This window comes from Sporobolomyces salmoneus (genome assembly GCF_050403485.1).
Source record: "Sporobolomyces salmoneus JCM6883 DNA, S_salmoneus_JCM6883_v1_ctg14, whole genome shotgun sequence".
Lineage (NCBI taxonomy): Eukaryota > Fungi > Basidiomycota > Microbotryomycetes > Sporidiobolales > Sporidiobolaceae > Sporobolomyces > Sporobolomyces salmoneus.
The window spans coordinates 160,482-186,614 of record NW_027481149.1 but is presented as its reverse complement, the minus strand read 5'-3'; the positions used below and the strand labels follow the sequence as shown (position 1 = coordinate 186,614).

Below are 26,133 nucleotides of genomic sequence, written 5' to 3'. Positions count from 1 at the left end.
ATGAAGAAAGAGGAGAAAAACGGAGTGTGCATCTACAGACAGAAAGGTTTACACGCTCATTTTTATTCGAAAGAAACCGTTTAGAGATCAGCGTCATCTATAGGGAAGAAAGATGCAGCGTCAGTATCGCGAGGCAAGGGTGCAGGAGACAGCGAAGGGAAGAGAGAGTAAGGTAAAACTGACCTTCATCGGGAAGAGGAGCGGCAGCAGCCTTGTCGAGCTCGGCTTGGTATTGAGCCATGAGGTTCGAATCGACTTGGACTTCGGGAGGAGCAAGGGCGGGGGCGGCGACGAATTCAAGGTTGGCGTTTCCGACGAGCTTGCGGGCGAGCCAGAGGAAAGGTCGTTCGAAGTTGTAGTTGGACTTGGCCGAGATTTCGAAGTATTGAAGGTTCTTCTTGCGGTGGAAGGTGACAGCTCCAGTCTTTACTTTTCGCTCCTGCAAACGTTCGAGAATTCGCGAATCTCGATTTGATCAGTTTCTGCAGAGAATTGCTTAAAGACGGATGGAGGAGACTCACCTTGACATCAACCTTGTTACCGCAGAGAACGATGGGGATGTTCTCGCAAACACGCTCGAGATCTCGGTGCCAGTTAGGGACGTTTTTGTAGGTAATTTTCGAGGTAACATCGAACATGATGATACCGCATTGTCCCTGTGTGTTGCTCGTATCAGTCCCAGCTACGCGCCACATTGGTGTAAGAGAGGAAGAAACGGACTTGAATGTAGTAACCATCTCGAAGACCACCGAACTTTTCTTGTCCTGCGGTATCCCAAACGTTGAAGCAGATGGTACCGAAGTTGGTGTGGAAAGTCAAAGGGTGAACCTCGACACCGAGAGTAGCTACACAGGATCAAGGACAAAGGCAAGACATCAAAATCGACTGATCGTGTGAGATAGTTTTGTAAAATAGGCGACTCACCAATGTACTTCTTCTCGAACTCTCCCTATTTTGTGTGAACAGCATGTCAGTATAGCATCCTAGGGGGTAGCGAGATAGTATAGGCTTCGCATCATCTTACAGTCAAGTGCTAATAAAGTGAAACGCGCAAATCATCTGTCAGCTTCTAGATCGACGTTTCGATAGCCTAGACAGTTACTCACACGCTTGACGAAGGTGGTCTTTCCCGTTCCTCCGTCACCGACTGTTCAAACGTGTAGAATTGGGAGCGAATTAAAAGGTTGGGTGAGATGTTTTGACCGAGTTCGAGGGTTCAGGGAAGTTCGCGAGCGGCGCAGAGGGTACATGAAAGATTCATGAGTGTTCGTAAATTATGCAGGGCGGTCAGGAGTAGGTAGGTGGCGTAGATGACAAGGGTTTGAGGGAGCAGGAAAGGGGGTCAGCAAAGGTCCTCATCTCTCCCTCCAGGACAGCTGAACGATATAGAAAAAGGGCTCACCGAGGACAAGCTTGAAGGTAGGTACTTCAGATTGAGCGGGAGCAGACATATCGACAGGTGAAGGGGTGAAGTAGACTCAACCCGACGCACCTCTCTCAAAATCACTGAAGTCCATTTCGAAAATTGATGACTCGCTCGCTCCGTCCCATACCCGTCTTTCTTCAGCTTCAGGCTGTTCGCAAAGGTATCACTGACCCCGAAGAAAATTCGGGCGAGAAACCCTCGAAATCCGGGATACCAGCTTCGCAATCACTTCGAGGCAGAGTCTCATTCGGACACGACTGCTGTCCAGAGACAAAGCATCGCAATCCGTCGCTCAGCTGTCTGCAAAGAGAGAAGGAGCGGCAATTTGAATAGCGTTGTGAACCTGCGATTCGAGCTCGATTCTGTGTTTCCGTGGCTGCACTTTTATCCTGCGCTGTCTGTCACAGAACAATCTTCGACGATGGAATCTCTCACTCAGTAGATTCAGCTAAGCTGGTAACTCTGTCACACTCAACTCTTTCGCCTAACTTTCTACAAGCGAATCCGAATTGCTAAACAGTGTCTACGAGCGCGCCTTAACGACGATGACGATGGTTGTGACTTGACCTCCGACTACCATGACTACTATGACGACCATGTCCTCCTCCGGGCTTCTTCTTTCTATCTGAAGCAGAACTTTCGCTAGTCTGCGAACTGGTGTCGCTCGAATCGGAATCGGAGTCTTCGTCGCTGTCGTCCGCCCGCGAGTAGCTTCGGTCGGAAGTGCTACGGTGACGGAAGAAGCAGACGGCGAAACTTCCGAGGGCCAACACCACGAGGACACCGATTGCGAACTTGATAAAGTTTGCCGAGTTTTCGTCCGATGTTGTCGAGGAAGGGCTTGTCTGTCATCGAGAAAAAGAGTCAGAAGCGTCACGGGAAAGGAGGAAAGAGAAAACGAACTGTAGCAGATGCAGCCGCCGTCGGACTCGAGGCGGTAGGGGACTTTGAGCTACTCGAAGCCTTGCCTGTCTCTGCACTTGTCGACCCCGTTCCTCCAGACTCAACACCTGTCGAGGCCGTTCCTTCTCCACCGGAAGATGACGACCCAGGAGGTGAAGTAGCTTCAGCGTTCCCAGAAGAGCTAGCTGAGGTCTGTTCCGGTTTGGTAGTCTCTTCTGGCTTGTCGCCCCCGTCAGGTGATCCGCCGGTTGGACCGCTTCCTCCTCCCGAGTTTTTGACCGTCACCGTTTTCGTATTGTCCCATTCTGCACAGCTGAACGAAGGGCTCTACTCGGAACATCGACAGGAATGAGTCGCTGGGAATCGAGACGCAACGAGTCAAGGGTACGTACCGGAGGACTTGCGTCCGAGTAATCGCCTCCATAGAAAACTTGATCGCCAGGAGCTGGGTAGACGATATCGATCGTTTCGGGATTGTTGCACACTCCGTCTCCGAACGTGTTGGCGCGAAACATCGAAGGACCCACGAATTCGCTCGCACTACCTTGAACGGCGACGACAGCAACGTTCTGATAGAGCTCACGATTCTGTGCGAAATGCGAAATAGGCATTAGCGCTCGCTCGATTGGGAGCACATTGCCGGAATCTCACTCCAGATCTGTTGGACCAGGCCCAAACGAAGAAAGCTCGGTCGGCGCCCGGCAAGTCTGGTACCTTGAAGGTGTAAGGTCTACGCGGCGTCGAAAGGCGGCTATCAGCTTAGACTCGAGAGAGAGAAGAAAGGAAGACTCGGCGCACAGACTAAGAGGGCATCCTCCAATCCAGCTCGCGAGCACGACCATTGTCTCGCAGCTGTCATACGAGATTCCAACCTGACAGGATCCTCCGTTGTGCACCGCGGTCCCTCCCAGGTTCCATTCGAAATCTTCTCCGCTGACGAGAGTCGCGACGGGGTTGAGGGCTGAGAGGATTTCCGATGTGCATCGCTTCTTTGCTGGCCAATCGGCACCTGCTTTGTCCAGCGGACTCGTCATCGAATAATCCCTGCACAGAAAGCGGAAAGAATTAGGGCAAGAACTCGAAAAAATCCGTTGGTTCTATACTCACTTGTTGGCTTCCGGTGTCTGAGGATCACCCTTCGAATAGACTGCCAGCGGTTCGAGTAGCTAGGACACGAGAGACTTTCTCAGTGAGCAGTCTTGGGGCGAGGAAGAACAGAAAAGGATGCTCACCTCCATGTGAGCTTGTCCTACGCTCAAGAACGCCGCGAAGATGATCAAGGACCTAATTGAGGCTACTCTGCGTCGCTGTAACATTGTGCTGTGTAGCGGGAAAGGACAAGAGCAGCTGACAACGCTAAGGGCCTCAGATTGAACGCACGAGACTCGTCGACAGTCGCCGCGGGAGGACCGAGCAGTCAACGCCCTCTCTACCGCTTCCATCTGAGTAAGCATCGGGTGACGGCACGGTCTGTAACAGCGTGTTGCTGGAATCGGAATGCGAGCGAGAAGAAGATCGTGAGAAGAGGCTTGTGCGGGACCGAAATCGCTCAGGTCGAAGTCGAGCGTTTACTGATCATGGTAGACCGAGAGCTGAGTAGTCGGAGGAGGAGGAGGAGGAGGAAGAGGGCGAGTTGAATCATTAATCATTTCCCCCTTCTCCTCCCACCACTCATTCCAACAGTCTTTCCGACCTTCAGGCATTCAATGATACAGCCTACGACCCTGCACGAACTAGCGACAACCCCGGACAAGCGGACGTACCTTCAAACTCTCCTTAAACAGATCACCGGAAGTAAGCAGAGGAAGGAGGCCTTACTGAGGGCAGGAGGGATCGACCAGTGAGTCAAAGGGTAAATCAGATGTATTCCGATAGACTGAGCTAACTTGGGAAGCGCCTGTCAGCCTGCTCTCCCTTCTTTCCCCGCCGAACGATCCGAAGGACGGTGAACTCGAAGCCTCTATCGCAGCTTCAGCAGTTCTAGCGGCCTTATCTCTACGTAAGTCTCAGATAAATCCCTTCTCGAAGCGCGGACGCTGATCGGCCCAACTTAACCTGTAGCGACGGACGAATCGGTCAGAATTCTTCATGGAACAAGTTCAACCTCGAACGCTTACGAGCTAGCCGCAGGAGCATTTGTCAAAGTCTTCATCAGCTATCCTGCGACCGGCACTCCTTCGCCCCTATACCAGAAACAGCTTGATGCTCAGCTCCGCGCCCTGAAAACCCTCTTCGTCGATTTCGTCTCAACCGTCTCTTCATTAGGGGATCTCGGCCACATGCAGACGCAGAAAGGAGGAAAAGGCAAGGAGAAAGAGGGAGACGTCGAAATGTCGGACAGGGACCAGTCGAACGACGAAGATCTATCGCAAATTCTCGCCATTATCTACTGCCCTTCTGCAGCCAGCACTTCAGCTTCCACGGTACCAGGTTCCTCATCATCGTCTCCTCCTCCAGCAGTAACTCAACTATCTCCAACTCTCGATGCGCTACTCGAGCTCCTCGTCGACGCCTCGCAACCAGATCACCCCGTCTCTCGAATGTCCGGAACGTCTCAAAGAATGCGCATCGCCGACCACGTCTGCACTCTCCTCTCACGAACGATTCAAAGTCACAACGAGCAACAAGCGATCGCGGCAGGAGAGAAAGGAACAGAAACGATCGCAGCTTTGAGGCGACTCGTCGAGTCTGGGTCTGAAAAGGTGAGTCTCTCGGATCTACCGAGCCCCAGAACTTGTGAGCTGAATGGATTTCGCAACGCAGGTTCAAGAAGGAGCGCTTAATGCTCTGACCGCGATCGTTCGGGATTCTCATGTCGCGTTGCTCTCGGTTCTCGGTAAGCACATCTCCCTCTGCGATCGTTTACTTGTATCCTCATCTGATTCCCACGTGTCATGAACAGAACTAGGTGGATCGGGAAGTACAGCTGAACGTCTCAAGCCTTTCCTCGCTCTCGCTCAATCACCGACTCCTTCAGTCCGTCTCGCGGCCATCTCGTTCTACGCCGTCGCCTCAAAGCTTCAGCCGAGCTCGTCCATAGTCGTCCTAGATCCGGCAATCTTGCTGAGCCTCATCGAGAAGGAACTAACTCTGCGAGGTTCCGCTGCTCACGCTTTCGGTAAGCTCGTTCTCCCGATCCCTCCGCGGAGCACTCATACTTACGCGATCCTTGTTGGACAGCGTATCTCGTTGCGAAAGATCCCGAAGCTCAGGTACGTGCCGCCTTGTCAAACTGTTTCGACGTTTTCCGAAGAGTGCTCGATTCGATCCCCTCTCTCGCCGACACCTCCCGAACTGGCACTAGTGACGGAGAAGATACGAAGACTCGCGAGGTAACCTCTTCCTTCCGATCCGCATACGCTTTCTCGCGCTGACATTCGCTTGAGTTCCTTAGGGCATCCTTATCAGTCTCGACAGCCTCATTGCTGACTCTGAAACGAACCGAAGGCTGTTGCTCGACGCAAAAGTTCTTCCTCACGTTCTCGAATCCCTCAATCACCCCGTCGTCGCCATTCGAGCCGCATCTTGTCGAGTCGTTCGAGCCCTCTCCCGATCCGTCAATGTTCTCCGAACCGATCTTGTCGAAGCTCACGCTGAAGGTTCACTCATCCAACTCTTACGAGCGGAAGAAGACGAGGAGGTGCAAACGACGGCGACTGCAGTATTTGCGAATCTCCTTCTCGAATTCTCGCCAATGCGAAAAGTACTTGTCGACGCTGGATGCATCCCGAGGCTGTGTCGGTTAGCTCTCGAAAGTGAGAATCTACAGCTCAAACAGAATGCTTTGTGGGCGATCAAGAATGGTGAGCTCGAACTGTTGGTCTCGTCTACGTCTCTCGAGTTTCGTTCTTACGGTCGTTCCGCACAGCTGTATATCAAAGCCCGAAGATATTCAAGACGAACTTGCTCGAAGATTTGACTTGGAATGATCTCGCTGCGTGAGTCATGCATCCTTTGCAGACTCTCGAGTGCTCCGACTAATCTCCTCTGCAGTTTCATGAACCCGAAGCAGAACCCTCTCTTCATCGAACAAGCCCTCGGGATCGTACGAAACCTAACCTGCGTCAATCATAACGAGTTTCTCGACGTCTTTGACAACTACGGAGAGGATGAAGTGCTCGATATCCTTCAGGAACACCTCCTTACCTGCGGAGATGTGTCCTTCGAAGCGGTGATACAGGTGTGTTCATTCTTTCCGTCACTGCTCAATGCTTGTTTCGTACTAATGTGACTCTATAAGCAGTCGCTGTATTGCTTGAACAACATCGCGACGGTTAGCGAAGCTACACAACTCGCAATCGCTTCTCGCACTCCAATCTTGCGTTACTTGATCTTCTATCTCGTATGTACCGCTTTGCACTCTTCTCTTAGGCCGCAGATGCTGATGCTCTCGTCGCTAGGATCACTCGAGTGGTCGAGTTCGAACCGCCGCACTTTGGGCGATTCAGAACCTCGTATATCGTCGAAACCTTCCCTTAACTGCAGTCACCCCTCGTCAACGTCGCTCGAACGAAGTCGTCGAGAAGTTACGGGTACTCGGACTAGATGCCAAGTTGAGGACACTTGAGCGAGATTCAGAGTTGGACGTGAGAGAACGAGTCAGGGATATCAAAGAGGCGATGTAGTTTCTCCCTTCCGTTCCAGTACGTCTCGCTGCAATGCTTACCCACTTGCTCTCCGCAATCCGGTACTCAAGAGACCGCGGTGAGCGATACCCGACGGCACCAGCGGTGGAGGGCGACCGCACGGTTCAGGTTTTAACTTTCCTTAGTTCCTAACCGGCTTATTCTTCCGAATCGCTAAGCTTGATCGATCTCCCTTTTGTCAGCGAAACAGGTTGTCAATCCCCGTGCACCGGCTCATTTGACCAAAGATAGGTCTGACTAGCTCGAAATCACCTTCAAATTCACGAATTTCCTCCCCACTCTCGGAACGACTCTTTTTCCCGTCGCTTTCGTCTCGCTTCTAAAAGTACCGTATTCAGCTCGTCGTCTCTTCCTTTTCTTTCCTCAATACAGGCTCTCAAGAATCGACGATGATTCTCAGTCTACCCATCGCCCTCGCCCTTCTGGCGACCGTGAATGCAACTCCAGTCTCCCTTGCCTCCGACCCTTCTTCCTTCGCGACCTCCTCCTCCAAGTCCGACTCCAACAACGGTACATTCTATCGATCGTCGACGGGGGGATTCGTTGGGAAGCAATGGAAAGAAGGAATCGCTCGAGCACAAGCCACCGTCGCGAAAATGACTCTCGACGAGAAACTCGCTTTCCTCAACCTCGATCCGACCCCGGTTTGCAGTGGAAACACTGTACCTATTCCTCGACTAGACATTCCCTCCATCTGCTTCTCCGATTCGCCTCAAGGTGTCCTCAGTCGGTACTCTTCGCAATTTCCTTCCGCCGTCACTCGATCTGCAACCTGGGACCGGGACGAGATCAAGTCTATCGCCGTCGCAATGGGTAAAGAGTTCCACGATGTCGGTATCAACAGTAAGCCTCTCTCGGAATCTCACCCACGTTCTCGTTTCGCTGACCAAATTTTGCTCTCTTTGCTTCCGTTTTTCGCTTATGTAGCTCCGCTGGCCGTCGTCGTTGGTCCCATGGGTCGCTCAGTCTTTGGAGGCAGAAACTGGGAGGGATTTGGGCCTGATCCCTTCTTCGCTGGTGAAGCGGTACGAGAAACGGTTGCTGGCATGCAGTCGCAGGGCGTAGGGAGCAACCTCAAGCACTTTTACGGAAGTGAGTGCCTCTCCCCGTCTTCCTATGTGAACAATAGGTAACTGATATGCCTTTGCGAACAGACGAACAGGAATTCTTGCGTGAAGGAAATCCACAAGGTTCATAGTAAGCTTCTGCGCTCCTTCTGTCTGATTTCGCAGTTGACTGACCTGAGTCGTCGTTTATGCAGCCTCACCGTCGAAGAAGACTACATCATTTCCTCCGACATCGACGATACGACAGCCCACGAACTCTACATCTATCCCTTCGCCGAGGCAGTCAGGGAGGGAGCGGCTAGTGTCATGTGCGCGTACGTCCTGAGTCTCTCCGAAGTTTCGAAAATTCCTTCGAACACGCCGCTGACGGTCTCTCTTTTCATTCCGATTCCTGTTCTACAGCTACAACAAGCTGAACGGAACACTCGCTTGCGAAGACGACTACTCAATCAAGCACACCTTGAAAGAAGAGCTAGGATTCCAAGGCTACGTTCTCGTGAGTAAAAGTTCTTCATGTCGTACTGCGGCCCAAACTCACACCTTCTGTCTTCGACGTCTAGTCTGACTGGGGAGCGGCGTTTAACGAGATCCCCGCCGCACTCTCTGGACTCGACTTCGTCGAAGGAGGACAACTCCCCAAAAATGCGATCTGGGCGAACTTGGGTACAGCCGTCGCCAATGGCTCAGTCCCGCTCGCAAACATCGAAGACAAGATCGTTCGCGTACTCACACCTTACTATGCTTTGAATCAAGCCTCTCTCCCGACGCCCGACTTCTCTCGATCCGTCGTTTCCGAAAAGCATAACGAACTCATTCGAAACGTCTCCGCCCACGGTATCACTCTCCTCAAAAACAACAAGACTCGCGACTCGACATTCGGTCTTCCTATTCAAGAGAAAGGATTGAGGGACATCATTCTCGTCGGTGATTCAGCCACTTACGGGCCGTACGGAATTGTCTCGAATTCGGTGCCATCGATCCTGTACTTCAACCCCGATCAAAGTAACTTCGAAGGTCAAATCACAGGAGGATTCGGAAGTGGAGGAGTTTACGCCCCTTACACCGTCACGCCAGTCGAAGCGTTCACCGCTCGTGGACGCAAGGCTTCTCCCCCGATTTTCGTTGATGGTTACTACGACAAGTGAGCTACAAGTTTCTCCTCAGCTCAAGCCGTCTCCTCGAGTCATACTGACTCGAGACATTCGTTTGTACAGCAATGCGACCGCTGGATCCGAAGATATCGGACTCGGACGTCAATATCTTCTCGATTCTCGTCTCGGCTACGCAGGAAAGGTCGTAGTCTTCGTCTCCGCCGTCGCCATGGAATCGGCGGATCGAACTACTCTTGAGGTGAGCATAATTTTCCGAGAACGATAATTTGAGCTCGGGTCTGACTGTCTGCTTCCTTCTCTATCAGCTCGCCTACGGAGGAGCCGACCTCGTCAACTACGTCGCTGATCGCTTCAACGATACGGTCGTCGTTGTCTCCGCTCCTGGACCCGTTAACTTGACCTCTTTCGTTGATCACCCTAACGTCACTTCACTCGTCTACGCTTATTTCCCCGGTCACGAAGCTGGAAACTCCATCGCCGACGCTCTATTCGGAGACGTTAACCCTTCCGGAAAACTTCCGTTTACTATCGGCAAAAACCTCGAAGATTACGACTTGAACGCCATTTACAACGATTCAAGGGTACCCTTTGTCAAAGAAAACTTCACAGAAGGAGTATTCATCGATTACAAGTACTTCGATCAGCAAAACACGACTCCCCTTTACGAATACGGTTACGGATTGAGTTACACGACGTGAGTTCTCTCGTGACTTCTCGTGAACTTTGTTCCGGTTCCTTGACTAACATTCACCCTACGCAGCTTCAACATGTCGAAACTTTCGATCAAATCCACTTCGAAAGCTGGACGAGCTGCCGTTTCGGAAACGAACGAGAAATTCTTCAAGGACGGCAAGAACGAAACCTGCAAGGGACTCTATGACATCTCGCACACCGTCACCGCGGTCGTCAAGAACACTGGTAAAGTCGCGGGAGCTGAGGTAGCCCAAGTGAGTTCACTCTCTCTTCCGAATTTGCGAAAGAGTACCCGTGCTGAATCTTCTCGACTCTCGCAACTTCGCAGCTTTACCTCACCTACCCTGACTCTACCCCGAACAAGATGCCTATTCGTAACCTTCGAGGGTTCGAGAAACCGTTCCTTCAACCTGGTGAATCGAAAACCGTCACCTTCGAACTCCGCAACAAGGATCTCTCGGTCTGGGACGCGAAGAAACAAGGATGGATGCTCCCTCAAGGAGAGTTCAAGATCTCTGTTGGTAACTCGAGTCGCAAGTTGCCTCTCAAGGGATCCTTCACCGTCTAAACGATTCTCGTGAAAACGAAACCAAAACGCACTCGACGAGCGTGCGACCTCAAATATCCCCTTCTTCATGCCTTTCCGCCTTGTCTATATTCTCAAGATTCTCTCGTAGTACCCTTTCTTTGACTCGTCGTTGGACCCATCTGAATACAAGCTGCAAAAAACGCATCGCTTTGACCTTCACCCAAAGTGCTAAATCGCTTTCAAGAGAGACAGAGCTGGACGAGGATGTGGCAACACACTGAATCGCAGCCTACCCGCATTCTAGTGATAAACCGAGCGCTAAGTTGAAGCTCTTCGAAAGCAGGATTCGAACGTTCTCCTGTCATCGCGTCCCGCTCCGTCGTTCGTACGCGTGATGCACACTGCTCTTCTCGTCTTCGTCGTCGTCGGTCGGCAGTATGCTCGAGTCTGGCATTTAGCAAAAGCAGCACGACGAACCATTGTGTGCACGAGCAGAGCAATCGAGGCGAACTTTGACGAAAGCTTCGACGAACGAAGAGCCGACCATGTTCCGCACCTGGCGAGCGCGGCAGACTGAGCGAAGGGGAAAGGCCACGAAGAGGGAATGACACGATCGAGAGAGTACGGAAGAGAACAGAGAGAGCTGAGCGAGAAGTTCGACTTCCGTTTTGGGCAGCGAGCCTCGACCTCGTCCGTTCGACCTCTCCTCCTCTCCATCTTCGCCCTCCACAGTTTCTTCTCCAACACACTTCGTCGTAAGTGGCGTACTGTATCTATCGCGCTAGATCTATTCACTGACTAGTCACATCTACCCTATCTATCTCCCTACGTTCGCCCGTCATCACCTTCCATCTCCTTGACGCACCCGCCTCCTCTCTTCCATCTCCAACTCCTGGACTCGCTTCTATCGACCTTACGCACCGCCGATTTCTCTACTACTCGCCTGGATATTATACATACGCGCTTGAACCGAAACAGCTTCTCTCTCCCCCTCTCTCCTCTCAACCTCCTCATTCAAACAATGTCTTCTGAAACTGAACGCGCTGAAGCCATCTACATGGCCAAGCTCTCTGAGCAGGTGAGTCTCTCCCGTTCTGTCCCGGTCGCGTACGAACACGCGGGAGAGGGAAGGGAGTTTGAATCGAGGGCGTCACCTCCCGAACGAACCTCCTTTTTCCTCTCCTGAAGCCAGTTCTCTTCTCTGTCTCCGGAAATATGTACTGATACTGTATCAACGCTGTTTGTCGCGCGTTTGAAAGGCTGAGCGATACGACGAGGTGAGTTTCATCTCCTACCTCGATTTCATTCCCCTGACGATGCTGAACTCTCGCTCGTTTGAATAACAGATGGTTCAACAAATGAAGGCCATCGCTTCCCTCGACTCTGAACTCTCGATCGAAGAGCGCAACCTCCTCTCAGTCGCTTACAAGAATGTTATCGGTGCCCGACGTGCTTCGTGGAGGATCGTCTCTTCGATCGAGGGCAAGGAAGAGGCCAAGGGAAATACTACTCAAGTTTCGGCCATCAAGGCTTACCGTGAGAAGATTGAAAAGGAATTGGCCAACAGTGAGTTTTTCCCGAATTATCTCGAATCCTGTTTCCGAGCTCACCCTGTCGTCTTTGTTCAGTCTGTGAGGACATCCTCAAGGTTCTCGATGACCATCTTATCAAGTCTGCCGAGTCTGGTGAATCCAAGGTGAGTTCTTTCGAGATTTTGGCCGACGGAAAGCAAGAATACTAAAACTTGCTCTTCTCGCTCCAGGTCTTCTACCACAAGATGAAGGGTGACTACCACCGATACCTTGCCGAATTCGCTACTGGAGAGACCCGCTCAAAGTCTTCCGAAGCTTCCCTCGAAGCTTGTAAGTTTCATCCCTTTTCTCATTCCGTGTTCATGCTGACTCGCTCGTGCATCGCAGACAAATCGGCATCGACCATCGCCTCGACCGAACTTCCCCCGACGCACCCCATCCGTCTCGGTCTCGCACTCAACTTCTCCGTCTTCTACTACGAGATTCTCAACAGTCCCGACAAGGCTTGCTCGCTCGCGAAACTCGCCTTCGACGACGCTATCGCCGAACTCGACACCCTTTCCGAAGAATCGTACAAGGATTCGACCCTAATTATGCAACTCCTCCGTGACAACTTGACACTTTGGACTTCGGACGTTGAATCGGCAGAACAAGCCAAACCTGAAGAAGCAACTGACGCTCCTCAACCTACGGGCGAAGAGGCGGCTTAAATAGGTTTCCCAATTTGTTCTGTAATCAGTTTTCCTTTTTCCTCTGTTCGTCTTCGTCGGTCGTCGTCGTGCTAGAAGCTCTTCCTTCCTTCCCTCTCACTCTATTCTCCCTCCTCTTTCTGCTTCCTTTCTCATACGTTGTTCCCCCTCTTTTTTGTTCTTCACCCCTCTCCGCTCCTGCTATCTTACTTCCTACACCTTCCTCTGCACGCATCTCCCCCTCTTCAACTTTCCACCTGAGCGAACAAATTTAGTTCACTCCCTTTTCTTTCTCTTTGCTGTGTTTCTGCTTCTCTCTCTCACCCTCTACTACCATGAATGAAAAGATTTGTCTCCAAAAAACAAGGACTCTCTCGACATAAGAGAGTTAGAGGGGGTTAGCAAACGAGTTCCAGGCACGACGAAACGAAATACGAAAGAGGGTATGAAGGACACAGCGAACAGACCAGGGAGGAGAACGAGAAGAGCGGAAGGGAAGACACAAGGGTATAAGTACATCAAAGCGATTTTGCGAAACAGTCTCTGCGAAAAAGGGAAAACACATCCTCAAACAAAGCTCGAGGATCTTCATCGAGTCGTATTGACACCAGTCCAAACCGGTGGAGCTGGAGTTCGTTGAGCGTTATCGGGATCGATCGTCCTGTGAAGAAATCGAAGCGTCAATGAGCGAGAATCTCGCCTCAAGTCGAGAGTCGTGTACTCACATTCCTCCTCCGTTTCCTCCGTCACCGTTGTACCTCATCATGACCGGACCTTGACTATCATCCTGCATATCATCCTCCTCCTCTTCGTCTTCCCTCCCTCTCCTCCTCGCTCTCTGTCCAGACTGAGCATTCCTATCAGCCGCTACTGCTTGAGTTGCCAGCAAGATAGGTCGATACGCTTCGAGTTGATGAACGAATTCTAATCGAGGGGAAACGCAAAACCTTCGAGCTTGAACGAACGCGAACGCATCTTCGTAGGTGAGGGAGGTTTTCATCATGATGTAGGCCGTTCTGTCATCGACCTTGCTTCTTCAGCCACGGATGCGGAGAGGAAAATAGCAGAGCCGACGTACACGATGGCGGGGGAACGAGAGATTCCATCTCCACAATGAACGAGAACCCTTCCGCCAGCGGACAAAGCTCCATCGATGAATGCTTGCGCTCTAAGCTCAGACAATGAGGAAGACTCCGTGTCAGCTCGATAGAAAGGTGCACAGCGGCAGAGAGCGAGAACGCACTGAGGAAAGATTCGAATCAAGTTTTGGTCATCAGCGTCTCGAATCTCCTGGATCAGGTATTGAAAGTTGTCTGGGAATTTTGCTCGTACTAGATGACTGCATTCTCAAAACGAAGGAGTAGCCGTCAGCAATAGCTACAGGGAGGAAAGAGAGAGGGAGAGGGAGAGTGACTTACGCTTCACGAGATTCAGCGATACAGAGGATATGAGTGATTCCAAGGTTTTGTAGAATCTCGAGCTTCCACGAAGGCTGGAATGGACCAACGTAGAGCCCTGAATACAGTCAAGAGAGGTCGAGTTCAGTCAACTTGGGGAGAAGGGAACGAGCGGCAAAAGGGTAGAAAGCGCACCTGGTACGATCTCTTGAGCTTCCCTACGCATCTCATACCTCCATTCCTTCTTGTTCGAACCGTACTGAGCTTCGAGTTGAGCCAATTCGGGAGAGATTCCGTTCAATCCGCCTGACATTGCCGTTTGTCGCTTTTCCTGCTGCTCTGCTGGTTCGGGGTTGTTCGGACTGCTTTACGAGCGAGTTCTGCGTGTTTATTCGGGTCGAGTTCGGGCGTACTGAGGGGAGAGGAGATAAAAGTCGATTGAATCATTTTACATCTTTCTTTCCCTCTTACACCCTCTCAGCTACTCGTGAACGACTCGAACATGGCTTCAGATGACCCTAAAGACTCAATCTCACATGTAGAGGACTCGGACGACGAAGCGTAAGCCCTCTTCCTTCCCCTCTTTGCCGAAACTCTCCTCTCCCTCCTTGACTGACGAACTGTGCTCTCTTTCGACAGTCCCGAACTGGTCGAAGAGACCAAGAAAGTACCCATGACGATCGTGACGGGATACCTCGGATCTGGCAAGAGCACTCTGTTGGATTATATCCTGAAAACTCAACATGGTCGAAGAATCGCAGTAATTATGAATGAATTCGGAGATACGAGCGACATTGAATGTAAGCTACAAGTTCTCTGTCGCTCCGTGACTGTTCTGATTGACTATGGTCGGTTCGTAGCGAAAGCGATTTCAGTCCAAACGGAAGAAGCTTTGGTCGAGGAATGGTTGGAACTCAACAACGGTTGCCTGTGCTGTTCCGTACGAGATACTGGGCTCAACGCAATCATCTCGCTCATGGAACAGAAAGGGAGATTCGACCAGATCGTGCTGGAAACGACGGGTTTAGCGGATCCTGCTCCGATCATTCAAGCTTTTTGGAACGAACCCGCTCTCAATCTAGGCGAGGCTTCAATTCATTCTCACTTCGCTCTGTAACTTTCTTTCTGACGAGTTTGGATTGCGTAGATGTCGCTCTCGATGCGGTGGTGGCTGTGGTCGATGCCGCAGGAATCGAAAAGGTGAGAAGGCGATGTTCACTTGCATGCTCAAACTGGAGTCTCATGAGCTTGCAACCGATTGATACAGCAAATGCAAGATCCGAGACCGGACGGCTCATACAACGAAGCTCAACGGTATGTCCAGTCTTTTCTTTCCTACTTTCTATCGCTCATTCCCTTTTCTTCCTCGCAGGCAAGTCGCAACGGCAGATGTCATTCTTCTGAATAAGATCGATCTCGTGACTTCTCCCTCGGATATTCAACGGATAGAGTCGTCTCTTCGGTAAGTTCTCATTTGAGCTATGCGAGAAAACCCAGTCTCATGCCTCTTTTGCCATGCATTCAGTTCGATCAACTCTACCGCTCTGATACATCACACAACTCGCTCGGCAATAGACCTCCCTCTCTTACTTGATCTCAATATCTACGCATCTCCCGATTCTCCGATTCGCCTACAAACAATCGCACAAACTTTCTCGTCCTCCTCTGATTCGACTACAACAAGTTGTCAACAAGGAGAAAACTGTTCCGATACGAACCACACCCACGCAAATACATCAGCTCATAAGAACGACATCAGTTCGATTACGATCCCTTTGCCGAATTACCTGCCGTCTGTTCATCACGGTACCTTCCATCGACTCGTCTCAGCCCTCATCTGGGACTTCACTCTACCAACACCATCTTCGGACACTGAGAGCTCGGCGAAGGAATCACAGGAGGAGGAGGACGAATTCGATTTATTGAGAGCGAAAGGTTTCCTCCGAACTCGAACCTACGAGTCCCAAGGAGGAAAATGTTTCGTCTTGCAAGCAGTGAGAGACGTTTTCGATATCACTGAGATTCCGTATGTGCCGCCGAGGGAGGAGAATGAAGGTGAAGGAATCGATAGTAAACTGGTGTTGATCGGAAAGGGGTTCATCGGGAAAGAGAAGGAGATCAGGGATAGATTCCTGGGAGCTTTAGAGGAGGGACTGAAGGAGGAGAGCAGGGAGGGAGGAGGAGGAAGGACCGTCTCGTAGCTTTGACCTGAATTTAGCTCGAGGTCTCTTTTATCTCGTTCTCTCAACCCATGTTGCCATCGAGAGCACTCCGGTCGAGACTACTGGTAGTTGATCACTGAGCAAAGTTACATCATTAATAGAGAAGAAAAGAAACAGCTAAGGTGCAATTTGGGTACTGCTTTAGATCGACTATGGTCGGTTGTACAGAAGTCAGACAAGTACAACGAGTTTAACAGGTTGAAGCCAGTCTTCGGGTCGAGCTCGTTTAACCGTGACCGACAAATTGATACTGTTTCACGAGCACGATCAATCAATTCGCTTGAGGTTAGACAGAATGCGCAACGTGAAGAGGAGAACTCACCAATACAGATCTAACGAGACCACTCAAAGCTTGAGGGTTACTCTGGTAAGTGCTCATCACCATTGAGAGTCCGGCTCTGGATCAAACGCAAAGTATCAGCGAAATTGCCCGTCGAGCAAGAGAGGAGACGAAAACTGACGAAGTCAACAGAACCTCTCCGCCGGGAACGAAAGGTACGTAGGACTTGGATCGCAAGATCGACCAAACTGACTCCAATCCCCTCGGTAAGACGTACCTATCGCAAGAAAGCGTTCGTCAGCGAACAGCCGCAATTGGTAGTTTCGAGAGAGAGAGCTTTACATGGCTAATTCTCGTCGACGCTTCTTCTCCTCGATGAACAGTGACAAGCAAGTGGCAAAACCTACAGATCAATCGGATCAGCATCTGTCTTGGAAATCTGATCAAGGAGAGAGAGCATCTTACCAGAGAACCAGTAGTAACTCTTGTGAAGGACGACGTTCATCAACCAATCCGGAATCTTGCCCGAATACGTGTTGTAGATGTTTCGTTGTAGACAGACAAGAGATTGAAAGATGACGACGAAAGTGGCGAGGAAAGAAGAACTTCGTAGAGTTCCGAAGAAAGCTCGAGTGAAAACCGATTGAGGGCTATAGTGGGGGATCAGGTCAAGTGGTGTGTTGGTCAGTACCCGAGTCAACCCGGACGACCGGCTACACAAAGAGGCTGCGCCAACTTACTTTTTCGCGAAAGCTTTGTAACGAAGGATGATGGGAGGGATCAGATGAAGTCCTGCATAGACTGGTGCAATCCATCTATACATGATGACAGCAGAGCTCCGTCAGAAACTACGACCTGAAGATTGAGTCCAGGAAAGACGCACCGGAAGACGACCTGCCAACGATCGATCGCGACGCTCTTGCAGGAGTCGACGAAAGGATGGACGACGTAGCAAGGTGCGAATGGCGGCCCAAAGTCGCCCTATACAAACTCTCAATGACAATGAGCGGTGCGAAAGTTTAGCTTCTCGACGAGGGGAACAAGTTCTCACCTTTTCAGCGTTTTGAGCATAAGCTTCAATCAGTGCGGCGTTCTGACCTGTCGCTCCTCGACCCCACTCGAGAGCTTGTCGAGCCATCGCTGGATCGAAAGTTCCTTGTCTCGAAGCGGTCAAGTTTACGGGTAGGCAAGGTAGAGAGACTTTCGAGGCGTTCGTGATCCAGTTTCGATATCCGGAAGGTAATGCTTCCGGCGCCATCTATCGCGCAAGTATAGCCGTGAGTTCCGGTGCATAAGAGAGAGAAGGTGTGAGACTCACAAGCCAAGAGTACATGATATTCGCACACGAAAAGCCAAACACCAAAATCGAAACATTCTTGATCGGAATCTTCCCTCTGCTCTTCAGGATGTTGTATCTTCCTTGTAGACCTCGCACTAGCAACTGCTGTCCGAGGGTGATTCGTCTGGTCTTCTTTTCGGCTAGAACTGATAATCCACTGATCGCTCCTGCGATTGCAGGATGCCAAGTTTCGGTGTGACCTGCTCCTAGCGGGCCGAAGTTGTAGAGACGTAGAGTGTGGAGAGTCCATTTGCTATCGGAAAGGGCGGGGTCAGCAAGAGCTTCAGAAGGGAAAAAGGGATGGCGCCATACTAGAGAAAGGAGAAGAGTCCAAGCATGCTTCCGAAGCGAATGACATCGGGACCAAATAGAGCGTTCAAGACTAGCTTCGCAGGTAATCCTCTGGGGTAGCATAGAAATCGGTGTCAGCGAAGAGCAAGCGGATTGAAGAAATGTGTAAACGAAGCTGTTTTACCTCTTACGAGTGAGACGGAGCAGCACAATGACGAGGTTCACGAGAGCACGTAGAGTAGATCCGAGCAAAAGTGAACCTGCAGTTACACGCGGGATAGAACTTCAGCGCTAAAGGGCGAGGACACGGAGAGTTTCGCACAAAGAGAAAAGCAAAACGTACGTAAACCCCCTCTAAGAGCATGAGCGAACACCTCCTCGTCGTTCTTTGGCCTGTACACCTTCATATCCTGCCTCGACCCTTTCCTATAGACTACATGAGACAGCTCCTTCAACTCGAGTTCCTTCAAAGACTTGAACGACAAGTTCTTTCGCAATTTTCCTGCTGATTCGGATAAAGTCGGAGTCGCCAACGGTTCCGGGGAGTTTGAACCGGTCGAACCTAGCGGATCGGAGTAGGTGGTAGGGGTAGAATTCGAGTTACCGGCAGTCGGAAGAGGGGAAAGGAGCCGAACTCTTCTTCGTGGAGAGGGAGGTACGCTCGATGTATTGTTCCCTGTCTGATCCTCTAGCTTGTAGCCTTCTTCTGGCGCTGTCATGTCGCTGAGCGAGGTCGAGGGAGAAGTTGAGAGAAGATCAAATTATCGGGGACTTTCTCTCTCTCTTCATCAACTCCGGAACAACATGCCGCCTTCGAGTCAAACCCTCCGAACCGCATTCCAAACTGCCGCATCCCAATGGCCAAAAGATGTCCTCCGCCCTTCCCTTCAGTTCTCTGATTCGATCCGCAAAGCTTCAGATCGAATCTTCCTCCCTTCCGCCGCCACAACCTCCCCTGAGACGTACCAAGGACCTTTGATTACCCTGAGTAAAGTTCAACACCAGAAGGCTGAACAGGCGTTGGCTTCTCTGCATCGTTTGATCGAGAATCGAGCACTCAAATCCGTGAGCCCTCTCTCCCTGTCCTTCTGTCAACTGGTCTGACGCAGTCCATGATGTGTAGCATCCTATGACGGAACGAACGAGCAAACCAGCTAGTTTCCCGAAGCATTACGCGCGAATTCAGGATGCCATTGATAGAACGGCGAGAGGGGAGGTCTTCAAGAAGAAGTGGTTCCCTAACTTCAGATGGAAATAGACGAAGACTACTACAGTCGCTTGTTCGCGCAAGGAAGATAGGGAAGGGAGGGAGATGTAACGGTTTTGTTCTTTTACGCATTTTCGTTTTCTGTTACTGTTCTTTCGCACTTCGTTATCCGTCAATCGTTAGATCGGACCAGAGTGGAATGATCTCTCAGTCGACCGCAGTCGACCGCACTCGTCTCCGTTGTATACCTCAGTTCGAGAGACGGACATTAAACAGCAGGTCTAATTGGAAACTTCGATATCTTACTTCGATGTGCAGTTTTCCCGCTTATCATACCGCCGCCCTTTCGTACTTCCCATACGCTACCTCGCATCCAAACTGTCCAATCAAGTCGACCACAAGCTCCCCGTCCCTTTCGATCAATCTCGAAACTTCTGCCGTGTTCCGAATCTTCAGCATCCTCAACCTTTTCAATCCAGCTTTCGAGCTCTCTGCCTCTGTACTTCCAGGTGGACCACCGAACAGCCCCTGCAAGACGATCAAAATCGAGTCGATCAGGGCTTGCGAGGGAAAATTCTTGAATCCGATCTCGAGGATTTTGTGAGAGTTTCGTTCGATCGATCGGAAGAAAGGTAATAGGAGGATGCTCGATGCCGGGTCTGATAAGTTGGGGAGTTCGAGATAGGTGAGGGAACGGGTAAGGTCGACTAAGAGACAGGAGAATAGAATTTGGGAAAATGTTTCAGCGGGCGGCAACGAGACCTCCTTGATCGATGCGAAATTGTGGGGAGGATACTTGAGGAGACCAGAGAGCGACCCGATAGAATACAGAGACGATAAGTCGAGTACTTCGAGGGAATTCGCACAACTTGAGAAGAAGAGGCAACTGAGGAATTCGTCGGACAGCGATTCCCAGTGATTGTTCTCGAGAGTGAGGGATTCCAGGTTGAAGAGGAAGCAGTCCCAGGTGGGCTGGAGGTCGGTATTGGGCTGGTTAAAATCGTCCTCAAATTGTCGGGGCGAATCGAAAATCACTCCCGTGCCCATTCTCAATTTTTTCAAGTCTATCGTCGCAAACCGTCAGCTCACCTCTCTCTCTGGCACGCAAGGTACGAGAAGACTTACTTTTGAGTGATTCCCCTTGCAAAACACTCGATCTGAAGCCTTTGCAGTCCTTCACGTCGAGCTCCCTCAACCTCGGTTCACTGCGACTCTCCCCCTTATCTCTAGAGTACGCACTCTCGATCGCGTTCAAGATCTGTTCCAACCATTTCCCCTCTATCGTTTCCTCAGACCCGATTCCACCAGTTCCGATTCCCTTTCCTCTCCCGGCATCAAACTTCAGGCTTCTAGTCGAGGCAGCATGTCGAAGAAAGGCTGAGGTATTGACGAGCAGTTTCGCTTGTCGATCGGAGTGTAGAATGAGGTCGACGAACTGGAATTGATGAGCGATTGGTGTCAAAGAAGAATGGATCAAGGTGAGGGGAACGACGAGGAGAGGATCGACGGGAGATGGAAGAGCATGTGCGAAAATTTTGAGCAGCAACTCAGGTGGGAGAGATAGAAGGGACATGGCTTCAAGAACGACTCAGCGTGAGAAATTTCGCAAGGGGATCGCAAAATAAAGGAGATCTCGGTCGCTGGTCTAGGTGAGTCCTCGGATGTTTACGGATGTTGCAGGGAACGTCGAACTTCCTCGGACTGACCTTTTCGAAAGTCGGAAATTGGAACGAAAAATAGAGATCTTCGCGTTCAAAAAAAACTTCGATTCTTCTCCGAGTCTTCCATCACGTCTCACCCCCCACTCGACATGGCCGAGGATTCAACTGAGGAGAACGATGTCAGATTCGCACTCAACTATCTGGGGCGCGTTGAGGAGTTCGTTCTACCTCCTTCAACCGGTCTTCTCCCCTCGATTACCCTCGACGATTTCCTCTCCTCCGTCGGCGGACGATTTTCTGTACAACAACACCTCGATTTGATACGCTACCAAGGAAACGACGGTCAATGGAGGGAGATCGAAAGGTGGCATGTCGACGAAATGTACGAATTCTGGCAAATGGTCCGTAAGGAGGAACAGACGACGTCAATCCCCGTAAAACTATTCACGTTCAAGGTCATTCCGAAGAGTAAACCGAACCCCATGTTATGGAAAGCCGAAATGAGGATCAAGACCGGAGTTGATCCCTACGAAATGAAGAAATTTGCCCCGGCGCTTTTCGCCGGGTGGCCCGTCGAGAACTACCACGCCGAAGCCCGCCTCCTGGGAGGTCCCTGTAATCCGCCAGTATCATCGTTTGTCCGAGAGGAGTCGAGTGTCGTCTTCTGCCTCCCCTCGACTTTCGACAGTTCTCATCGTTTCGCCATCGATCCCCTTCCAATCTCCCGCGGCCTTTCGCTCCGTCAAGTACTCAATCACATAGAGGAGGATCTCGACGTCGAATCTAGACCTCTCGCCTTCCGATACTTTGACTTTCTCCGCGGGATCGTCCTGGTCGACAGAGAGGACGAGTTTCAAAAGCTCCTTCATAGGCTTCGTTTAGTCGCTCAATTTCGGAACGATTACGCACTCCGCAAGCATGCCCCGGAGATCACCTAGCTCGACATTGACTTGGTCTATGGAAGGCATACCGGATCGGGAGTCGCAGAAGACGTAGCAAGGAGTATCTTCGGAGGCGAGCCGTTCAACTTCGTCATGGAGGTGGGAGGAGAATCTGCTCGTCAAGAAGTTATGCGGGAAATTCTCGCTCCTAGAAGCTGGGGACCATGGTTCGAAGATCCAGTCTGGACCAGATTAATGAAGAGAGGTTTCTTTTTCCAGAGTACGTCCAATCCGCTTCCTGTCTTGACATTGCGTTGACACTTTCTCCGGTCAGACAAGCTCCAGCAGTTCGAAGTCGCGATGGGACCAACTTTCAAGTTGTCGTTCCTCGATATCGGTTCTTCATACGAGACCAGCCCTGGTTTCGAGGGATTCAAGAATCGCCTTCGTGAAGTTTGCGGATTACGTTCAACACCCTCCGAGATCAGGTGGCACGGTTGGAAGATCGAGGACGAATGGACTTTCGAGCAATGGGCCGCACTCGTTCGCCGCCTTAAACCCGAGGCCCCGGTACGCATCGAGCTCGTTCCACATGAAGACGATCACTTTTCGAAACCTCCGTCAGACATCACGCTCGGCACAGGCGGACAACAGCGAATTGACGACGACGGGAAGGGCTCCAAGCACGAGTCGAAGGGGGATGGTTCGGCCAAAGTCTTCATCTTGGAGGCGTGCCGACATCAAGGGCAACGTGAATTCGCCGAGATTGTACTGAAGGAAGAGGAATCGAAAGCGGCTTCTCCCGTCTCTGACCGTGAGTTCTCGCCCACCTCTCTACTTTTCGCTCGGGACAGATGGCTGAAGAAGATGACATCGGCATCAGACGACTCTTCGCCTGCTATTCACGCCCCACCTATCTATACCGACACCCGCTCAATTCAACCTCCCTCTTACGATAAATCGTCTGTTCCTCCCGTCTTCCCTGCTCATCTCTCGACTCCTCCGCGTCAAGAAGGACACTGGACCTGTCAGCGAGTCATCACGGAGACTTGGACGTTCGTTCCCGGTCCCGCAACATCGAAGACAACCGATATCACCACGACGAATCTTCCTCCCACGACGACGACGAGACGTCAGAAGCCCCTTCGACTCGCACCCCACGCTCGATCCCTCTCTTACGTCGTTTCGTCTCCCGTCAAACCGAGGGCTGGTCAGGAAGAAGAAGAGAGTCGAAGCGATTGAGCGTTCGAAAAAGTTAGGATTAAGCATTGTTCACAAAATTGAAATGTACTCGTTTGGGATTGTAGATCACAAAGAGGTGAGTTTGCTTGCTGCACAGTCTCGAGTGACTCTCGCGAGACTCGTGTGAGAGCAGTTCGAGTTAAGAGGGATTCATCTCCGAAGATCAGTCGACGGTCTAGCTTGAGTGCAATATCGAGCGAATGTCGTGTGAAGATCGCGGTAGCGGAGTTTCCAGATAACGGTGCATCTCTACAGTAAACTGCTCAACTCCTCCGCTCTCTGTTTCGCCATCTCTATACAAGTCTTTAACACCTCTCTCCCCTTTCCTCCACTCATCGGTGCACCTGCTTGATATACGCCTAACAGCTCTTGATCGCCCTTCTGCTTCGTTCTTGTTGTTCTTGTCGCATCTAGAACGATAGTGATCTGGGAAGTCGATAATTGAGATTCGAAGAGTGTCGGATCTGGTAGGAGATGTCTGTCACCGATTCCATATCAAAGGTCAGCACTGAGTCACGACCGAAGGGAAGAGCTGTCGAGAGTCACCCGTTGAAGTAACCGAAAGAAATTGCACAAGGTTGAGATTCGAGTTGTATCCGTCTTCCGGGAAACTCTGCCGAGATAGGTTCGCAGATCGTCTCTCCAGAATCGACATCGAATTCAGCCTGTGGCAGATTCACTATCGAGAGCAGAAGATTCGTGGAGAGTTTGCGATGATCAGCTTCATTACCTTGCGAGCGAAATCTTTGCGAATAACGTACGAGATTTGAGCGCTCCTACACATGCTAGTAATGCAGCGTCGAGTACTCCTCCGTCGTAGTTCAGACAAACCAAGTCGAGGTAGAGAACGAATGCCGATTTCCCGGGTTCGATACATAACGATTCGAGTGAAACCAAGTTCGATCTGGTCGAATAGCACGAGTAGACAACGTCCGTATATGTGAGTGAAACAGCAACGACCAGAGCGAGGGAACTCCTGACATACGAAATAAGGATATCTTTGAGACGAGACGAAAGGACCTGCGATTCGTCCGACGGGGGCCCGGGTCGGAACAACGGCGAGCATAGCGGGCTCATATCAATATTTGGGACTACAAGCGGTACTGGTTGAGTTAGCTTACACAGAACAAGGAGACGGAACGATTCGAGAATCCCGACTTTGCGAGAAGAAAATGAAAAATTACCGATGAACCCTTGATAGGGAGTCGAAATATCGGTAGGAGCGATCTCGAGAGTGATACCGCACACCACTGTTGTCTTCCCTAATCGTACGAGAGCGGAAGAAGGTGCAGTCGAAACAGAACCTGCGGAAATTCAGCGAAAACTTCGAGTCAGCAGTCTGATCAGGTACAGACGGATCCCGAGACAGGCTATCTCGCCCAGACGTCTACTCTTGAAGCTTGAGACAGCCAGGGCACCGTTAAGAGACGCCTGGAGAGGTGCTTCATCTCTCGACAACTTTCCCAACTCGAGAAAGAACACGAACTGACCTAGATTGACGCTAGCATCTCTCCACACATCCTTTCCAGTCCCTAAAGGTCTTCCATCTGGCCTGACTCGTTCGTCGAGGAATTTAGAGAGGTAAGGCTGAGGATGTAACCGTTTAAAGAGAGCTGGTGTCAGGGTCGAGCTCGCTGTCGGAATCGGTGTCGAATCTGCTTCTGATGCTGTTGCGGCAGCCATTGCTCGGATTGATGATGTAGGCGAAGGAGAAGAGAAAGTTCTCAGATTTCCATCTCTCTTTCGCTCATCCCACCCACTCGTCGCTCAGAATGAACAAAGGGTTCGAGTTCCCATCGATCTATACCTCTCTGCCGATCCCGCCGCCGGTCACTTCTCAATATGATCCCTCGAATGCGCATGTCGGCGAACGTGAATCAACTTTACGACTCTCTCAACTAGTTCAACAAGGACCGGTAGATTACATCCTCAGACAAGCTCTGAATGAACAAAAGGGAAAAGAGCTATTGGCGATGAGGAAACAAGGATGGCGCACGCGTCAGCAGGGAGGAGAAGCTTCAGATTCAGAGGGAGGTAGCAGCAAGCGAGGGAGGAAGAGAAGCGCGAGAGGATGGTCGAGTACTGGAGCTGAAGGGGGAGACGATGAGAAGACTGATCGAGAATCGGGAGTGCCACGAAAGAAGACCGGAAAACACAAGAAATCGAAAGGCGACCTGCCTCGACTCGTTAGGGAGGCGCCTCGAATAGACGTACCGTCAAGTGAGTCACAGTTCCTTCGTAGGGGTGTATGCCGCAACTGGACTCATTCGCAGCGTTCATGTGGCTAGATTTCCCGTCGGCAGTAGGTTTCGTTTTCTGTTTCTGTCGGACTCCCGTTCAGAAGACTGACTCTAGCTCTCGCACCGGGTAGTCATTGCTATCTTCCCTTCATCTCCAAGCTTCCCAGCTCTTCGCTTCGACCAATTCCCTCCTTCCACCTCTCACGATGGACACTCCTTTGCTTCCTTCCCACCTCCTGGCTCACTTCAATCAGCTCTCAGCCGCTCTCAATAAGCAAGAAGAAGAAATCTTGGTTCAACCGGGCTTGTCCAACGGGCAGTGGAATCGAGCGAAAGAGAATCGAATACAAGCGAGAGGAGCAGGCGAGAGGAGAGGAGTTTGGAACAATGTTGAGAAGAAGTTCGATTCGACCGCTCTGGTAGCTCTAGGTGAGTTATGTCCACGATTCCTTTGATCACTGATGCTGACAAAACACTCGTTCCAAGGCATGTTGACGAAACTTTTGGTCGAAGATGCGATTCAACCTCCTCGAATCGAAATCTCCCAACACTCTCCTCCTACTCCCTTTGAGGTCGACGTACCATCGAGTTTACAAGTCGGCGCTGACGGTAGCTCCGCGGGGCTCGAGCAGAATGGCGAAGCTGCGGGAGAGGAAGAACCAGACTTGGACTTTTCTCTCCCTATTCCACCTGCTCATTTCTCCTCGAGTTCAACTGCCGTCGCCGCTGGACCGGTCGCCTCTTCGTCCTCGTCTTGAGACCGATGTTCTCCTTCT

The 26,133-nt window shown here is 51.1% G+C and overlaps 13 protein-coding genes across 13 annotated transcripts; 7 read left to right on the top strand and 6 right to left on the bottom strand.

Moving 5' to 3' along the window:
• Positions 1–80: 80 nt before the first annotated feature.
• On the bottom strand, positions 81–1,451 carry JCM6883_000414 (Ran family GTP-binding nuclear protein; the record flags this gene model as incomplete). The annotated part of the gene is made up of 8 exons (XM_076631076.1): positions 81–97; positions 184–439; positions 522–656; positions 721–845; positions 925–949; positions 1,025–1,033; positions 1,107–1,147; positions 1,403–1,451. The coding sequence occupies 8 exons, from the start codon at positions 1,449–1,451 to the stop codon at positions 81–83; spliced, it is 657 nt and encodes a 218-aa protein (XP_076488944.1).
• A 498-nt stretch (positions 1,452–1,949) lies between these two features.
• On the bottom strand, positions 1,950–3,645 carry JCM6883_000413 (uncharacterized protein; the record flags this gene model as incomplete). The annotated part of the gene is made up of 8 exons (XM_076631075.1): positions 1,950–2,011; positions 2,082–2,271; positions 2,330–2,656; positions 2,722–2,916; positions 2,981–3,059; positions 3,128–3,373; positions 3,437–3,495; positions 3,562–3,645. The coding sequence occupies 8 exons, from the start codon at positions 3,643–3,645 to the stop codon at positions 1,950–1,952; spliced, it is 1,242 nt and encodes a 413-aa protein (XP_076488943.1).
• Positions 3,646–4,035: 390 nt separating this feature from the next.
• On the top strand, positions 4,036–6,954 carry JCM6883_000412 (uncharacterized protein; the record flags this gene model as incomplete). The annotated part of the gene is made up of 11 exons (XM_076631074.1): positions 4,036–4,169; positions 4,234–4,328; positions 4,391–5,031; positions 5,093–5,165; positions 5,232–5,447; positions 5,510–5,661; positions 5,724–6,132; positions 6,198–6,267; positions 6,323–6,509; positions 6,573–6,671; positions 6,730–6,954. 11 exons carry the CDS (start codon positions 4,036–4,038, stop codon positions 6,952–6,954), a joined length of 2,301 nt encoding a protein of 766 aa, XP_076488942.1.
• A 410-nt stretch (positions 6,955–7,364) lies between these two features.
• Positions 7,365–10,415, top strand: JCM6883_000411 (beta-glucosidase; the record flags this gene model as incomplete). Its single annotated transcript, XM_076631073.1, has 10 exons — positions 7,365–7,818; positions 7,903–8,067; positions 8,130–8,172; positions 8,237–8,356; positions 8,445–8,538; positions 8,603–9,183; positions 9,257–9,392; positions 9,460–9,848; positions 9,915–10,101; positions 10,176–10,415. 10 exons carry the CDS (start codon positions 7,365–7,367, stop codon positions 10,413–10,415), a joined length of 2,409 nt encoding a protein of 802 aa, XP_076488941.1.
• A 982-nt stretch (positions 10,416–11,397) lies between these two features.
• JCM6883_000410 (14-3-3 family protein) lies at positions 11,398–12,618 on the top strand (the record flags this gene model as incomplete). The annotated part of the gene is made up of 6 exons (XM_076631072.1): positions 11,398–11,454; positions 11,636–11,653; positions 11,723–11,942; positions 12,005–12,072; positions 12,139–12,238; positions 12,296–12,618. 6 exons carry the CDS (start codon positions 11,398–11,400, stop codon positions 12,616–12,618), a joined length of 786 nt encoding a protein of 261 aa, XP_076488940.1.
• Positions 12,619–13,185: 567 nt separating this feature from the next.
• JCM6883_000409 (uncharacterized protein) lies at positions 13,186–14,307 on the bottom strand (the record flags this gene model as incomplete). The annotated part of the gene is made up of 6 exons (XM_076631071.1): positions 13,186–13,258; positions 13,323–13,613; positions 13,676–13,765; positions 13,841–13,936; positions 14,016–14,112; positions 14,190–14,307. 6 exons carry the CDS (start codon positions 14,305–14,307, stop codon positions 13,186–13,188), a joined length of 765 nt encoding a protein of 254 aa, XP_076488939.1.
• Positions 14,308–14,496: 189 nt separating this feature from the next.
• On the top strand, positions 14,497–16,195 carry JCM6883_000408 (CobW family GTP-binding protein; the record flags this gene model as incomplete). The annotated part of the gene is made up of 7 exons (XM_076631070.1): positions 14,497–14,555; positions 14,634–14,794; positions 14,855–15,076; positions 15,142–15,194; positions 15,262–15,308; positions 15,367–15,456; positions 15,520–16,195. The coding sequence occupies 7 exons, from the start codon at positions 14,497–14,499 to the stop codon at positions 16,193–16,195; spliced, it is 1,308 nt and encodes a 435-aa protein (XP_076488938.1).
• Positions 16,196–16,442: 247 nt separating this feature from the next.
• On the bottom strand, positions 16,443–18,845 carry JCM6883_000407 (uncharacterized protein; the record flags this gene model as incomplete). Its single annotated transcript, XM_076631069.1, has 12 exons — positions 16,443–16,466; positions 16,539–16,614; positions 16,678–16,773; positions 16,839–16,899; positions 16,962–17,146; positions 17,237–17,311; positions 17,380–17,477; positions 17,548–17,754; positions 17,815–18,088; positions 18,148–18,237; positions 18,311–18,386; positions 18,470–18,845. 12 exons carry the CDS (start codon positions 18,843–18,845, stop codon positions 16,443–16,445), a joined length of 1,638 nt encoding a protein of 545 aa, XP_076488937.1.
• Positions 18,846–18,930: 85 nt separating this feature from the next.
• On the top strand, positions 18,931–19,384 carry JCM6883_000406 (ubiquinol-cytochrome c reductase complex assembly factor 2; the record flags this gene model as incomplete). Its single annotated transcript, XM_076631068.1, has 2 exons — positions 18,931–19,191; positions 19,250–19,384. The coding sequence occupies 2 exons, from the start codon at positions 18,931–18,933 to the stop codon at positions 19,382–19,384; spliced, it is 396 nt and encodes a 131-aa protein (XP_076488936.1).
• Positions 19,385–19,663: 279 nt separating this feature from the next.
• Positions 19,664–20,906, bottom strand: JCM6883_000405 (uncharacterized protein; the record flags this gene model as incomplete). The annotated part of the gene is made up of 2 exons (XM_076631067.1): positions 19,664–20,397; positions 20,459–20,906. The coding sequence occupies 2 exons, from the start codon at positions 20,904–20,906 to the stop codon at positions 19,664–19,666; spliced, it is 1,182 nt and encodes a 393-aa protein (XP_076488935.1).
• A 237-nt stretch (positions 20,907–21,143) lies between these two features.
• JCM6883_000404 (uncharacterized protein) lies at positions 21,144–23,117 on the top strand (the record flags this gene model as incomplete). Its single annotated transcript, XM_076631066.1, has 4 exons — positions 21,144–21,827; positions 21,933–22,155; positions 22,210–22,689; positions 22,759–23,117. 4 exons carry the CDS (start codon positions 21,144–21,146, stop codon positions 23,115–23,117), a joined length of 1,746 nt encoding a protein of 581 aa, XP_076488934.1.
• Positions 23,118–23,366: 249 nt separating this feature from the next.
• Positions 23,367–24,800, bottom strand: JCM6883_000403 (exosome complex component RRP43; the record flags this gene model as incomplete). The annotated part of the gene is made up of 6 exons (XM_076631065.1): positions 23,367–23,595; positions 23,664–23,796; positions 23,879–24,021; positions 24,103–24,208; positions 24,302–24,421; positions 24,608–24,800. The coding sequence occupies 6 exons, from the start codon at positions 24,798–24,800 to the stop codon at positions 23,367–23,369; spliced, it is 924 nt and encodes a 307-aa protein (XP_076488933.1).
• Positions 24,801–24,889: 89 nt separating this feature from the next.
• Positions 24,890–26,115, top strand: JCM6883_000402 (uncharacterized protein; the record flags this gene model as incomplete). Its single annotated transcript, XM_076631064.1, has 4 exons — positions 24,890–25,337; positions 25,406–25,419; positions 25,489–25,786; positions 25,844–26,115. 4 exons carry the CDS (start codon positions 24,890–24,892, stop codon positions 26,113–26,115), a joined length of 1,032 nt encoding a protein of 343 aa, XP_076488932.1.
• Between the last annotated feature and the right edge of the window lie 18 nt (positions 26,116–26,133).